General features: G+C 56.4%; 1 protein-coding gene across 1 annotated transcript; it reads right to left on the bottom strand.

The window, feature by feature from the left end:
* Positions 1–696: 696 nt before the first annotated feature.
* On the bottom strand, positions 697–11,869 carry LOC111150603 (aristaless related homeobox). Its single transcript, XM_022508109.1, has 5 exons — positions 11,674–11,869; positions 9,031–9,922; positions 6,363–6,408; positions 3,215–3,543; positions 697–937 (listed from the first exon to the last, which is right to left on the bottom strand). The coding sequence occupies exons 1-5, from the start codon at positions 11,867–11,869 to the stop codon at positions 697–699; spliced, it is 1,704 nt and encodes a 567-aa protein (XP_022363817.1).
* Positions 11,870–12,576: the final 707 nt, after the last annotated feature.

Consider the following 12,576-nt stretch of genomic DNA (forward strand, 5'->3'; position numbering starts at 1 on the left):
TTGCGTTATAACATTTCAAATATACAAAGCTCTGTTCTTTTTTTTTTTTTAATAACAATGGTATGTACAGAATCAATAATCACAGTTTGGTGACTTCAACAGTCCATATTCTAGCAGAGTATTTCCCTTTGGTTTGATATAAAAACCTTGGTTGGTGTATGATAAAGAAGAGAACAAGAACAAGACGCCCCTTTCTGTTAAGTGCACTGTTAGCTATCTTACAGATTCGCGTTCGCTTCCCTGGCCCTGGCTTCACACCAGGGCCCACGCTTGGGAGATCAACTTAGAGCGCCAAAATGCTGTTAAAAAAAAAAAAAAAAAAAGCTAAGTGGGGTGCCAGGAGGAAGAGAGGTTGGGTTTTTTAATTTTTTAACTTCAATACCAGGCGTCTTGGAGAGAAAACCTCTCCGATATTTTCAGCAAAGTAAGAACGGGAGAGAATGGACGTTCGAGTGGGAACGAGGTTGGCAGTGGCAGGGGCGGGGACAGGGGCGGGTGGACAGCCAGCCGAGGAGGTGCCACGTCCGGTAGCGCCAGGGGCTGCCTTGCCCGCATCCAGGCTGCTGCGAAGGCGGCTGCGCTCTCTCAGTGCCGTCTCGGGAGTGTGCTGGTCCTCTGTTTCCATTTGGTCTTGAGTGGTGCTGAGTGAGGTGACCTTTCGGGGTGCGCCCGGGGCGCGAGGGTGGAGGGCAGCCTTTAGCACACCTCCTTGCCCGTGCTGGTGCCCGGCAGGATGTTGAGCTGCGTGAGCTGCGCGGCGTGCTCCTTGGCCTTGAGCCTCAGCGCCGCTATGCTAGAGGCGCGTCTGTCTGCGGCAGCAGTGGCCGGGTCGGCCAGCGCGCCCGACGCCACCGCGCCCTCCACGGCGGGCGTGGGCTGTCTCAGGAGCGCGGCCGCGGTCGACGCGCTGGTCAGGGGGGCCATGGTGGAAAAGAGCCTGCAGGGAGAGCAAACAGCGCGGTCACGGCCTCGGGAGCTGAGCGCGGCGCCGGGGGTGGGGGGGCAGGGAGGGGAGCGGGCGGGCAGCGTTTCCCGCCGCCTCCCACCCGGGGAGCAGAAAGCCATACAAGGGTGCAGACGGGCGCCGCCGGAAGAAGCCCGGAGTCGCAGGGCTAGGGTGGGCCATGGGCTGGGGTACAGGTGGGAGCACGGGTGGGAGGCTAGGGTGCTCTGAGAGGGCTTTACTAGAGCAGGGAACCGATGGTGTGTGGCGGGGGTGGGGCGAGGCCCAGGGGCCAGATATCCTGAGGGGATCTGAGCCAGGGCAGAGGCAGGTCCCGTGGCCCAAAACCCAACGGCCCCATTGCCTGGATTCTGCGCTTTCGCATAAGAAGGGGCTGTATTCTCAGGCCGGGAGCTCCAGTTGCCAGGAGAGAAAAGAAAGACAAAGAGGAAAAGAAGAGAGATAGAGGGAGGAGTAAAGTAAAAAAGATAAAGAAGGGAGAAAGTGGGATCAAAACCGATCCAGACCTATGCTGCAGACTTTGTACTCTCCCTAGGGCGCCTTGTCGGCGGGGGACTCCTCTTGCCCGGAAAAGCTGGCCTGGTTTGCTGGCCTTCCCGCCGACACGGCCACCCTCCCGCGCCAGACTGAGCCGCCAGTGCCCAGCCAATGACCGCGAGGTGGGGGTGGGGGGGCGCCCGCCTGTTGATTTCCGCTAGACAGGCCGCTCCGACCCGCCAGCCGCCCCGCGTCCCGGCGCAGCAACACTCTTTCTCCATCGCCTTCCCTGCGTCCCGCAGCCTCTTACCCAGAGAACCCCCGAACCCGCGACTCCCGCGCGCGCGCTGTGCACGGCGACGCGCAAGCCTCGGACCCCAAGTCTGGGATCCCAGTCCGCGCCACCAACTCCAGGCGGCGCCGGGATTGCTTCTCGCGGCGCCTCCACCCCCTTCTCACAACACAGCGGACCTGCAGCTGAGGCCAGAGCCACCCCCCTGCCACCTGACACTACCACCCCCAAACCCCCTCATGCCCCCCCCCCGCCAGGTTTCTGGCTCCGAACTCCCGCAGTGCCGACTGGGAGTTTCCACGATTAGAAATGAGCCCACTAGGGTTCGAGGACAGCCTCCTACTTATCCCAAGTCACCCTCCACCCTTCACGCCACCCCCACCGCACTCCTCTTGCGACCGCTCCAAATCTCGAAGTCTGGTACTCCAGCCATGGTTTGCCAGCTTTTACAAGTCACTTGTCCGAAGGAAAAGGGGGTGGGGGTGGGGTTGGTTCAAGGGACACAGGACTTCAAGTTGTTTTCCCAGAAAAAATAAAGTGTGGCCTGGAGGGGGTGTGTAAGATGCCCTGGTTCCATAGGTAAACTGAGTCACTAACTACACTTCAGTGCAGTTTATTTTATCGGTTCGTTACATGAAACTACTTTTACTTAGTGTCTTTTTTTGAAACTTTTCTCTAAGATGATTTTTGTTAAGTGGCTACGCAGTTGGATGAATCTGTTATTTCTTTGTTCTCCCAAAGAGAGATCATTGAAGCTGCACTCAGTTTTATTTTCACTGCACTTTCCAACTTAATACATCCCTCCTTTGTTTCTTTGTCTGGGTGATTATACAGACTTTTTATTTCACCATTCGATGTTCATTTAAAGAAAGGGAATTATAATATACGATGAACTGTTTCTTTTATTTCGTTGTCTTGTGCTGCCGTGAGGGTGTGGGGGGGGTTGCACATATGGGAATATGGCTGGCAGCGGGTCATTTGAATGACAGGGAAGTTAGAGTCTGGGGAAGAAGAAAGAATTCTTTGCACCCAGAGGGCCGGTGGCTCCAGGGCTCCTGTGGAAACCAGAACTGTGTTCCTCTGCCAGGCTTTGGGGTGTGGGGAAGGCTTTTTGCAAAATCTGGAGTCATCTCAGCTCCGTAGGATACACCTGGGCACGGTTACACGCATACCAGCTATGGCCTGAGTGGTTGCTGCCTTCAGCTGGTACTAGTACAGCTCTCACTGAACACTCCCAGTTGACAGGGCGGCTGTTACTGCCACCGCCCTCCCCTTTGCTGCTCAGTCCCAAGTCATTCCCTTCGAGATCCACACTGAGGCAAAATTAGAGAGTATTTTCTTTGGCTAAACCTCTGCGGGTTGGCCAAAGAGCGAAGATGTGTGTAGCTGCGGCCTGTCTCCGGCCTCCTCCCTGATCCCAGCCTCCGTGTGTGTATGATACAGACAGACAGACAGACAGACTCCCCGAGGCCGCGCGTTACCTGCCGAACGCAGGGCTGATGAAGGCCGGGTGTCGGAACACAGCGGCTCCGAGGAAAGTGCTCAGGCCCAGCGGCGCTCCGCTGGGCGGCAAGCTGGCCGAGCCTGGAGGCGGAGGTAGGCTCGGGAAGGCGGCGGCGGCCGCGGCAGCGGCGGCCGTCCAGGCCGAGTCAAGCGCTGGGTGGTGCGGAGGGAAGGGGCTGGCGTCCAGGTAGGGGCTCAGCGGGTGGGTGGCCGAGAGCGGCCCGGGGAAGGGCAGCCCAGGAGGATGGGTCTGCGCGCCCGCCTTCTCCCGCTTGCGCCACTTCGCCCGACGGTTCTGGAACCAGACCTGCAACGCGCGGAGAGAGCCACGGTCGGCGGGCGCTGGGGGCCCGCCCCGGCCTCCTCCCCGCCCCCCACCCCAGTGCTGCGGGGCCCTTTCTTCTTTCCACCCGGGCCGGAGCCCACTCGCCCCTCCCTGGCCTCCGGCTATTCAACGACACCTCTGGGGCCAAACGGGTGGCCAGAAGGAGCCCAAACGTAAAGCCAGCAGGAAACACGGGGCCGGGAAGCCTTTCCAGCAGCGCGTATTTGAAACCGCCTGGTTCCTTTCCAAGTTGGAAGAAAGTGGTCCCAGAGTTTAGAGAGGGGGAAACCGAGGTTTAAACGTCGCCGCCATCTGCTTGCGGGGCAGCTTTAAACACGTCGCTTAAACCTCTCTCAACCTCAGTTTTCTAATCTGTAAAATGGTGATAATAAAACTGCTGTGTGGAATGTATAACGTAAAGCATGTGCGAGCTCGCCGTAGCCTGGGACTCTTGGCAGTGGGCAGCCACCCAGGGATGAACACACACGGGCTCTCCACTGCGTGTCAGCGGTTCCGCCTATTTCAGGTTTACCCAAGAGCTGGCAAAATCCCCGCTGTGTTGAAAAGGGGATCTCGGGGAGGCGGTTCATTTATTCTTTCCAGAAATATTTGTTGAACACCTAAGAGCACTAAGCTGGGTTCTGGGGCTTGGGGAAAGCTGGGCGGGCAGGAAAAGCTGGGTTTGCCCCAGCAAACAAGCATACAGCGTAGGGACGCAGTTCTCTGGGAAAGGAAATATGGGGCCTGCGGCCTGCCATCTGCGGGGGTTCTGTGCAGGGCCTGCTTCCCGCCAGGAAGGCGCTGACTGCCAGGCCCAGGTATGCAGCAAACCCTGGACGAACAGAAATCAGAGTGCGGACTACCTGTAGACTTCACACATCTTCAGAGCTAACAGGTCCTTGATTTCTTTGCGGGATGTGGTTTAAACAGGTTATTTAAATAAGACAGTTCTAGGCTTGGGGGAGGTTTCCAGCATAAGGTATCTTCCTAATTGTTAATAGAAAGCTGTTTTAGTAGAGACCTTCACCTGAGATGTGGCAGCTACCATAATCTAAAAATAACTCCCAGAAGCATGAAATTATTTTTATGTGACCTGTTCATCACACCCACAGCTAATAAGATATGCTCCTTCTCCCCTGAAGGCATTAATATTTTTAGGCCTGGGGTGATGCCTGCACACGAGTCTAAAAATTAAGAATGAACTCCAGGACTCTCCAGAGTTATATGAAAATATAATGTAAATGATCCCAGAGGACTCGGTGTGTTTTTTTTAATTGAAAGACATCCGTGCCTTTCGTATATACACACTTGGAAGTTGTCCTACTAGCCCTGGGAGCTAAGCTGGGCTTGCCTTCTAGACAGCCCCCTATGACAAGAGAAGTCGAGAATCCACATCAGTTGATTATTTCAAACGCTGCTGAAAAGGGGGCCATCCATAAGATGCCACAGCACTCAAACAGTCTATTTGTGAATTAGAGAAACACTCTAGTGCGGAAATTCAGAGGCTTGGAAAAGTAAGACTAGATGGGACCAGGCTGGGTGGGCCTTTTGTGTATCCAAATCTGTCTAGACGAGAATATCCGCCACTCTCCGATGGCAGTGAAAGGAGTGGAGGAGGGGAGGGGGCAAGGGAGGCAGAATGCCCTCAAAGAACGTGGAAACCTTTTACAGACAGATCGTCTCTCCCGGCTCAACTGCAATCATCAAGATGTCCCCCTGCAATTCCTCATTATTGAATTAATACCTCTGAGGCCCCCCAAAGGTAAACGAAAGGGCTCTAATAATTCATATTCACTTAATTACATCTTCTCCAGTGAATAGGGAGAGAGGAGAAGGGGAGGGGGCGCTCTCTTTCTTTTTAAAAGTTATTTAACTTTCCCACGACTCGTTCCCCTGAGCTGAAAATACGGAGTTGCTGTCACATCTCTGTTTGACAATGGAGAAATGTGTCAACAGAAAGGAGGGGACAGGCCTCATCATTAGCCCTCTAATGCAAGAAGCTGTTGTGTATTAAATGAGCCATATGGAATTTATTGTGCTTTATCAGCGCTTGATTTTGACTGTAAAGTGATTCACTCAGCTCCTAACCCAGGGACATCTGTTTTCTGTTGGCCATCGGGGCTGCCCAGTGTTGATCGTCTCTTTGGTTATGAGGCCTGGGTTCGGAAATGCACTCTGGTATGGGGCTGCAAACACCTTTAATAGCATTGCACTCACTCCCTATTAGATCAATGTGGGCTCATTGCTATAAAAAATGGGAAATCAAATAGCATTAGCCAGCTCCTTGTGCAGGCGGAGGGGAAATCAAACAGCATTTTGCCTTCAAATGGCCCTGTTTGTTCTAGCACTAAGTGGGCTTTTATGAAGCCCGATTGGAGACTTAATCGCAGCCAAATACCTGCTTGGAGCTGAGCGGATTTGTCTAACAACCAAATCCATGCTCCATCCCATTATTTCAATCAGGAGAAGTCAGTCCTCCAATTGTTTCCTACAGGGGCCATGGAACCGGGGGGCTCCTGACTGCAGTGCGGAGACCCTGAAACCCCTCTTCTGATCCTAGACCCCTTCTTCAAGCTTCCCAAACCCAGAAACCTTCCCCTCCAACCTCCCAGGTCTTCACATTTTCGTCTTTTTGTGCATGAGTGTTTGGGTCTATTTTTTTTTTTTCTGATTTCTGCTTCTCTTCGTTTTATGAAGGGGGGTCTCAACCCACCCCAATTCATCCACCCCCCTCTCTCCCACTCTTCTCCCCTCCCCGCCCCTCCCCCTCCCCCCTCTCTCTCTCTGCTGGTGCAGCTCACCTGGACTCGGGCCTCAGTCAAATCCAGCCTCATGGCCAGTTCCTCCCTATAAGAAAGCGACACACAGACAGGAGGTCACAGCAGGCTCCGGCAAGCCCTCTCAGCCACCTTCCCCTTGCTGGCAGGCCTCCGCCATGAGGGTCTCCCCTGGCTGCCTGCCTCACCCCCAAACAGATGGGCCTCATGAGTCCTTCACCACCAAAATGCCTACTGTTTGAAAACATAAAAAACACACAACACATTGCTGGGTATAAGATATTATCTTGTATCATACTATATTCAAGAGTGACAGGGGTGGCTTCTTGAGTCCATAAAACTAACTGGTACTCGGATTCCCCCTCAGTCTCCCATAAGCCAGAGTTGTACAAGAAACGCACATGCACACAATGCTTACTGCCTCTTCTGTCCTAATGTTACATGGGAGAAGAACTCAGTATTCAACCAAAAATTATTTTCCTGCCCTTGGTGTCTTTCTGCCTTGAAATTTTTTTCTACCTCCCCCCCACCCCATTCTCCCCCTCCTTCTCTCTCTCTCCCTCTCCAGCTCTTCGCCTTTCCCTCCATCTCTCCCCCACCACCGCCCCCCTCCCTCCCTCCCTCGCCCCTTAGGTCATACTCCCCATTACCCTCTGGAGATATGTTAAGCTTGTTAAGAGTTCAGTGGGGTAATTTTTTGATTAAACAAAATTCTGCGCACCTCCTGACTCCAGTGCCCACTACAAACCCTGCCCATCTCAGGGGAAGTCAATTTAACTGAAACCCTACCCCGTCATTGCAGTTATTACTGCGACAATTAAGGCAAATAGGAAACCATTAAGATGCTGTAAAATGGCTTACGACCTGTTTACCGAAAATATGAGCTCGAGAGAATAATTGGCTCTACCCCCTCTACTATGAAAGATTGGGGGCCGCCCCAGCCTGGGACCTGGGTCTGCAATGCCCGCAGGGCACATGTCCACACCTGGAACTTCAGGGCCAGGAGAGAAAACCAGATCACCGAGCGCTTTCCCTTGCCTCCCGCTGTCGTGAGCACCAGCAAATCTAAAGCCACACTTCTGGCCGGCTCCCCCGCCTGAGCCCAGGAACTCTAGGTAACCCCCAGTGGGAAAGAGGAGGGCACCGGCTGCCGGAGTGGAGCTGCTCCCCTTCCAGCACTCTGGTTCCCCTTGGAGAAGCTAAGAAAGGGCAGACCTGGATGCCCAGTGATACCTCATCATTTTCTTCTTTTGAAACACACATGTGTCACAAATGCAAAAAAGCAGGGCGGCCACTTAGCCAGTTTATAGCACACACCGATTTTGAAATTTATGTTCTTTTTAAAGATGATGAGGGACTGGATGGTATAGGGGAGGACCAGCTTTAGCTCGAGGGGTGACCAAGTGTAGTGCCTGCCAGCATCAGAGCCACTTCTTTTTCATGACTGCTTAAGAGAGAGTTTGGCAATTACTCGCCAGATCAGCGACACTTTAGAGTTGGCTCGGGCCTCCTGAGCTCTGAGCCTCGATTCCTCCTCGGGTTCAAAGGGGCGGCTAGCCTTCCGCTTCTAAACCGCTTATGGAAAAGCTGCACGCGTCTTGAGCGAAGGAGCTGCCCGAGCTTGACAAGCTCCTGCGCCAGGCAGATACCCATCGGTTTCTACTACCCACGGAGGGAAGTTTGCCCTGCCCCTGGCTCCTCTCCTCGTCTGAGCCCAGACCTTGGCCTTCGGGTGGGAGAGGAAGCCTCCCCCACCGCCGGCCAGCGCCCCAGGTTGGATGAACTAGCTGGGGCCTTGGGGTCCAGTCTTCTCACCTCTTTCCCCAAAACAGTCCGGCAAGAGGAAAGTGGCGCGTGACCAGGCGGAATACCCCGGCTGGACAGCCGTCCAAAGAGGAAAAATCCCCCTCCCCCCGCCGTTTTGTCTCCCGACCGCCAGGCTGCCAGCAATCCCGGCCCGCCCCTGTAAACCCGCGTACAGTAAACGAGTGCTGGGCTTAACGTGCGTGTGCGAAGAGAACACAGGGATGAGCGGGGAAGACTGGCTGCTGCCCCCCAGATGTGCAGATACCAAACCCTGCCCAGTTCTGACTTGCTCCCGTTATTTCAGAAGTCCTCAAACGACAGAACTGGAATCTTTTTAAAGGCCTTCTCCGCAGGCACGGGCTCCAGCTTCACTGTGAACAGCGAACAGCGTAACTGATACGCACCAGGCTCCTGGGGCATCAGGCGGGGGTGGCGAACGCGCACCACACAGCGGCCAAAAATAGCCCCTGTTTTTGCTTCCTGAGCCTGGCCTGGGGCCTGGCCGGGACCGCAGCGCCTGGGGTCCGGCGTCTGTGCTCTGGGGAGCGCGTGCCTCCAAGGTGGTGCTTTCGGGCACTCTTTGGAGAGGCCGTTTTTCTCTAACTAAAACTTGTAATTTGACAAAAAAATAAAAAAAATTAAACTGGAGAGACTTTGGGAAGGAAAGGAGCGATCCCAGTCCAAACTTAAAGCCGGGAGTAGGGGTAGGGTTGGGTGGGCGTAGTTTTTTGTGAGTAGGGGTGGGTGCGCTGGGAGGACACACCTGGGTAGAGTCCAAGAGCCAAGTCCCTGCCCCGAACCCGGGGCCCCCGCCCGCCCACCTTCCCTCTCGGGGGCCCGCTGGTGCTCTCTCCGAGCTACAGCCGCGCCCGCCCCTCTCGCGTACCTGGTGAAGACGTCTGGGTAGTGCGTCTTCTGGAAGGCCCGCTCCAGTTCCTCCAGCTGGTAGCTGGTGAACGTGGTGCGGTAGCGCCGCTGTTTGCGCTTCAGCAGCCCCTCCTCCGAATCGCTGCCCGCCGACAGGCACACGCTGTCCTCGCCGTCCTTGCCCTCGGCGTCCTCTGGGTGCAGCAGGAGCTCCTCCTTAGGCGATAGCTCGCCTCCCTCTGTGGCCACGGCGGCGGCGGCGGCGGCGGCGGCGGCGGCGGCGGCCACCCCGCCAGTGGCGGCCACGGTGCAGCGCCGGGGCTCCTTGAGCCGCGCGCGGGCGTCGTCCTCCAGCAGCTCCTCCTCGTCGTCCTCCAACAGCTCCTCTTCCTCGTCTTCGTCCTCTTCATCCTCCAGCAGCTCCTCCTCGTCGTCCTCTGCGCCCGTACCGCCGCCCGCCGCCTGGGCGCCACCGGGGCCGCTGGCCGGGCCGAGGCGCTCGTCCGGGTGCGCGGCGCCCCCCGGGCCACCCAGCTCGTCCAGCGCGGGCGGTGGCGGCACGAAGGGCGCCCCGTTTTCGCGGTACGACTTGCTGCGGCTGATGCTCACCTGCGGTGCCTGGCTGATCTTGAGCGTGTCCCAGGCCGCGGCCGCGGCGGCCGCGGCGGCCACCGCAGCCCCCGCGCCGTCCGGCCGCTCCCCGGGCCGCGCGGTTGGAGGCTGCGGCGGAGGGGCCTCCCCGCGCGGACCCGCCGTGGCCGTGGCCGCTGCCGCAGCAGCTGCCGCGGCCGCCGCCGCCGCCGCCGCGGCGCCCTGGAGGAGGCGGCCCCCGCCCGGGCCGTACAGGCGCCGAAGCTTGGGCGGCAGGTGGAGCTCAGCCTCGAACGGGGCGCTGCTGCCCTTGGGGGAGCCTGCGGCAAGGGAGAGCGGTCAGCGCACTAGTCAGCCGGGCGTCCCCGCCAGCGCCGCCGCCGGAGGCCGACCCACCACTGCTCTCTCGGCCCCTAGGCCCCGGTTCCCCCTCCCGCGCGCTACCGGATTTGGACCCCCTTCACCTCCTTCCCCACTTTTCAGGCTTTTTCTTTCCTTCTCTTTTTTTTCTTCTGTCCTCCTCCGTCCCTCTCATCTCTCCTTTCCCTCTCCCACTCTTCCCTTCATTTCCTTTTTCCTTCCTTTACCTCTTTCTTTCCCTCTCTCCCTTTCATTTTTATTTTCCTTCTCTTTTTCTCCTTCCTTCTCTACCCGTCTCTCACGTTCTTTCCTCATCTTTCTCCTCTCGCCCTTCCTTCCTTTCTTTTTGTGCGCTTTCCCCGCTCACTCTCCTCTTCCTTTCTTCCTTTCTTTTTCTTTCCCTTTGCACTCTCTCTCTCTCTCTCTCTCACTTTTTTCCCCTCCCCATTTCAGGGCAAAGAAGAATCTGAAAACATTCAACAACTTAAAAAAAAAAAATCATCACCACCCTGAAAACTTTACGCAGGACCTCTGCCCGCTGCTCTGCCACGCAGGCCCAGGCCGGCGAGAGGGGCACTGCCCGTGGGCGACCCCTGCGGGGACTGAGGAAGCGGCCCAGTGGCCCTGAGCGCGGGCCGTGCCGCAACAGCCCGCCGCGGGCGGGGGCCGGGGGCTCCTAGCACAGAAAGGCAAAGAAAAATCGTCCTGGGGAAAATGGGCTCGGAAAGGCCTGGGAGGGGGCAGGAGGGGGGCACAACAGGCACAGGCCGCTCTTTCCCTTCGAGGAAGCGCCTGGCACAGGTGCCACTGCAGGCTAAAAAAAGAAAAGGAAAAAGTCAGTTTCATTTTAAACTTCTCCTTCTCCGCCATCTGCTCCTGTCTTCCAAGGGGCGCTGCGGCCGGACCGCTGGTTTTCGGATTTTAAAAGGAATCAACAATTCTTTCCCTGTGATACTTCTGAGAGCAGCTCAAGGCGAAACTTGAGCTTAACAGGTTCGGGGCAAAACGACGGTTGTTTTGGAATTTTTAATTTTAGAAAAAAAAAAAACCTTTTAAATGTTTCAACTCTATTTTTAAAAAATAACACAGCAGAGAAAACATAGCACCCAGAAGCCGCACATTTCATACATTTCAAATACAATAAGGAGCATTTGGGTAATCCCAGGGAGATGTTTTCTACAAAGCTTGGGTTTAAAAGGTCACAAGTAAGCTACAATTAAAAAAAGAAAAAAGGGGCGGACGGTGGGGGGCGGATGGGGGGTGTGGAGAGCACTACAAATGAAGAAATCTTCCAAAGAGGAGAGACCAAGGCTCAGTCTACCTGGACACCCCTATTCACAGCTTTAGGGGTCCTTGTCTTCAAGTTGTTACAAGGGTCCACCCGGCACCTGCTCTTTCTGACCGGTGGCCCCTCTTCAGAGCACCCCCAAGGCCACCAAAGGAAGCACTGGAACGACCTAAAGGCCAATTCTGAGACTCTAAGCCCCCCCCACCCCAAAGCGAAGCTTGGCCTGTGCTTCAGGAAGCTGAAAGGAAGGGAGAGACAGCCCCTAGCGAGATGTTTGCTGCTCTTTGAGGCACCAGGCCTCAGAGTTGTTCTCTCTCTGTCCTCCATCTCCAGCTTGATAACCCCAGGCCCCTGGCCCCGAACATCAAACATCCAAACCAGTGCCCAGCACTCTTTGCAGGTGCCTGGCGGGCGCAGCCTTACCTTGCACAGCCTTTTCCTGGTCGGCGCGGCTGGCCAGTGGGGCGGGCAGGCTCTGCGCGGCTCCCAGCAGTCGCATCTTGCATGGGCTCCTTCGGCCCAGGATGCTGTCGATGCAGTAGGAGGAGAGCAAAGTTGGAGATTTACTTTTGCACTCGGGTCTCTCGGAGCAGCCCTCCTCCTGGTACTGATTGCTCATGGCTGGGGCTTTTTCCCTGGACGCAGAGAGCGGGGCCGCTGGCTGCCTCTCCTGGAGGGTGGGGTGGATGGATGTGTGTTAGGGAGTGGGGTTAGATGGCTGGTTGTAATGGATATTACTTCGATCTCTGTGCCTCTCTGCCTCCCTCGGTTGCTGGCTGCTGGCTCCCGCCCTGCCCGCAGCCCAAGCTCGCCCTCTCAGCGCTCAGGACAAGCAGTAACAAGTGTAGTGAGCGGCGGGCGCGGAGCTCTGGAGTCTCTCTCCTCCACGTGCTGAGAGGCGCCCTCTGATTGGCTCTCGCCAGAGGCCGGGCTGCGCTGGGCTGCGGGCTCAGAGCAAAGCCCGGACTGGAGTCCGGAAAGGCCGGCGTTGGGGAGGAGGGTTGCGGAGGATAAGGGGAGAGCGGGCACTCACCCAAACTATTTTTCTTTTCTTTTTTTGTTTTTAACTAACAATTTTCTAAGTTCTCCATCTTCTTCCTGTGGATTCTCCTTTATCCCATCAGGGCTGCCCCGAAGCTCTAGCTTATTCTGATGTCAGGCCTGTGGGTGCAACTTGGGCGCCATGCGCCCCTTCCACCAACCAGAGGACCTCGCTTCCTGGAGGCAAGGCCTTGAGGCTCGCGTTCAGACCGACTTGGTACTTTGCAAAGCCAGGGCTGTGCTTCCAGGACGGCGCCTCGATCTCAGTAGCGCCCGGTCGCCGTG

Source organism: Enhydra lutris, unplaced genomic scaffold (genome assembly GCF_002288905.1).
Source record: "Enhydra lutris kenyoni isolate GAN:26980312 unplaced genomic scaffold, ASM228890v2 scaffoldscaffold23, whole genome shotgun sequence".
Taxonomy (NCBI): Eukaryota; Metazoa; Chordata; class Mammalia; order Carnivora; family Mustelidae; genus Enhydra; species Enhydra lutris.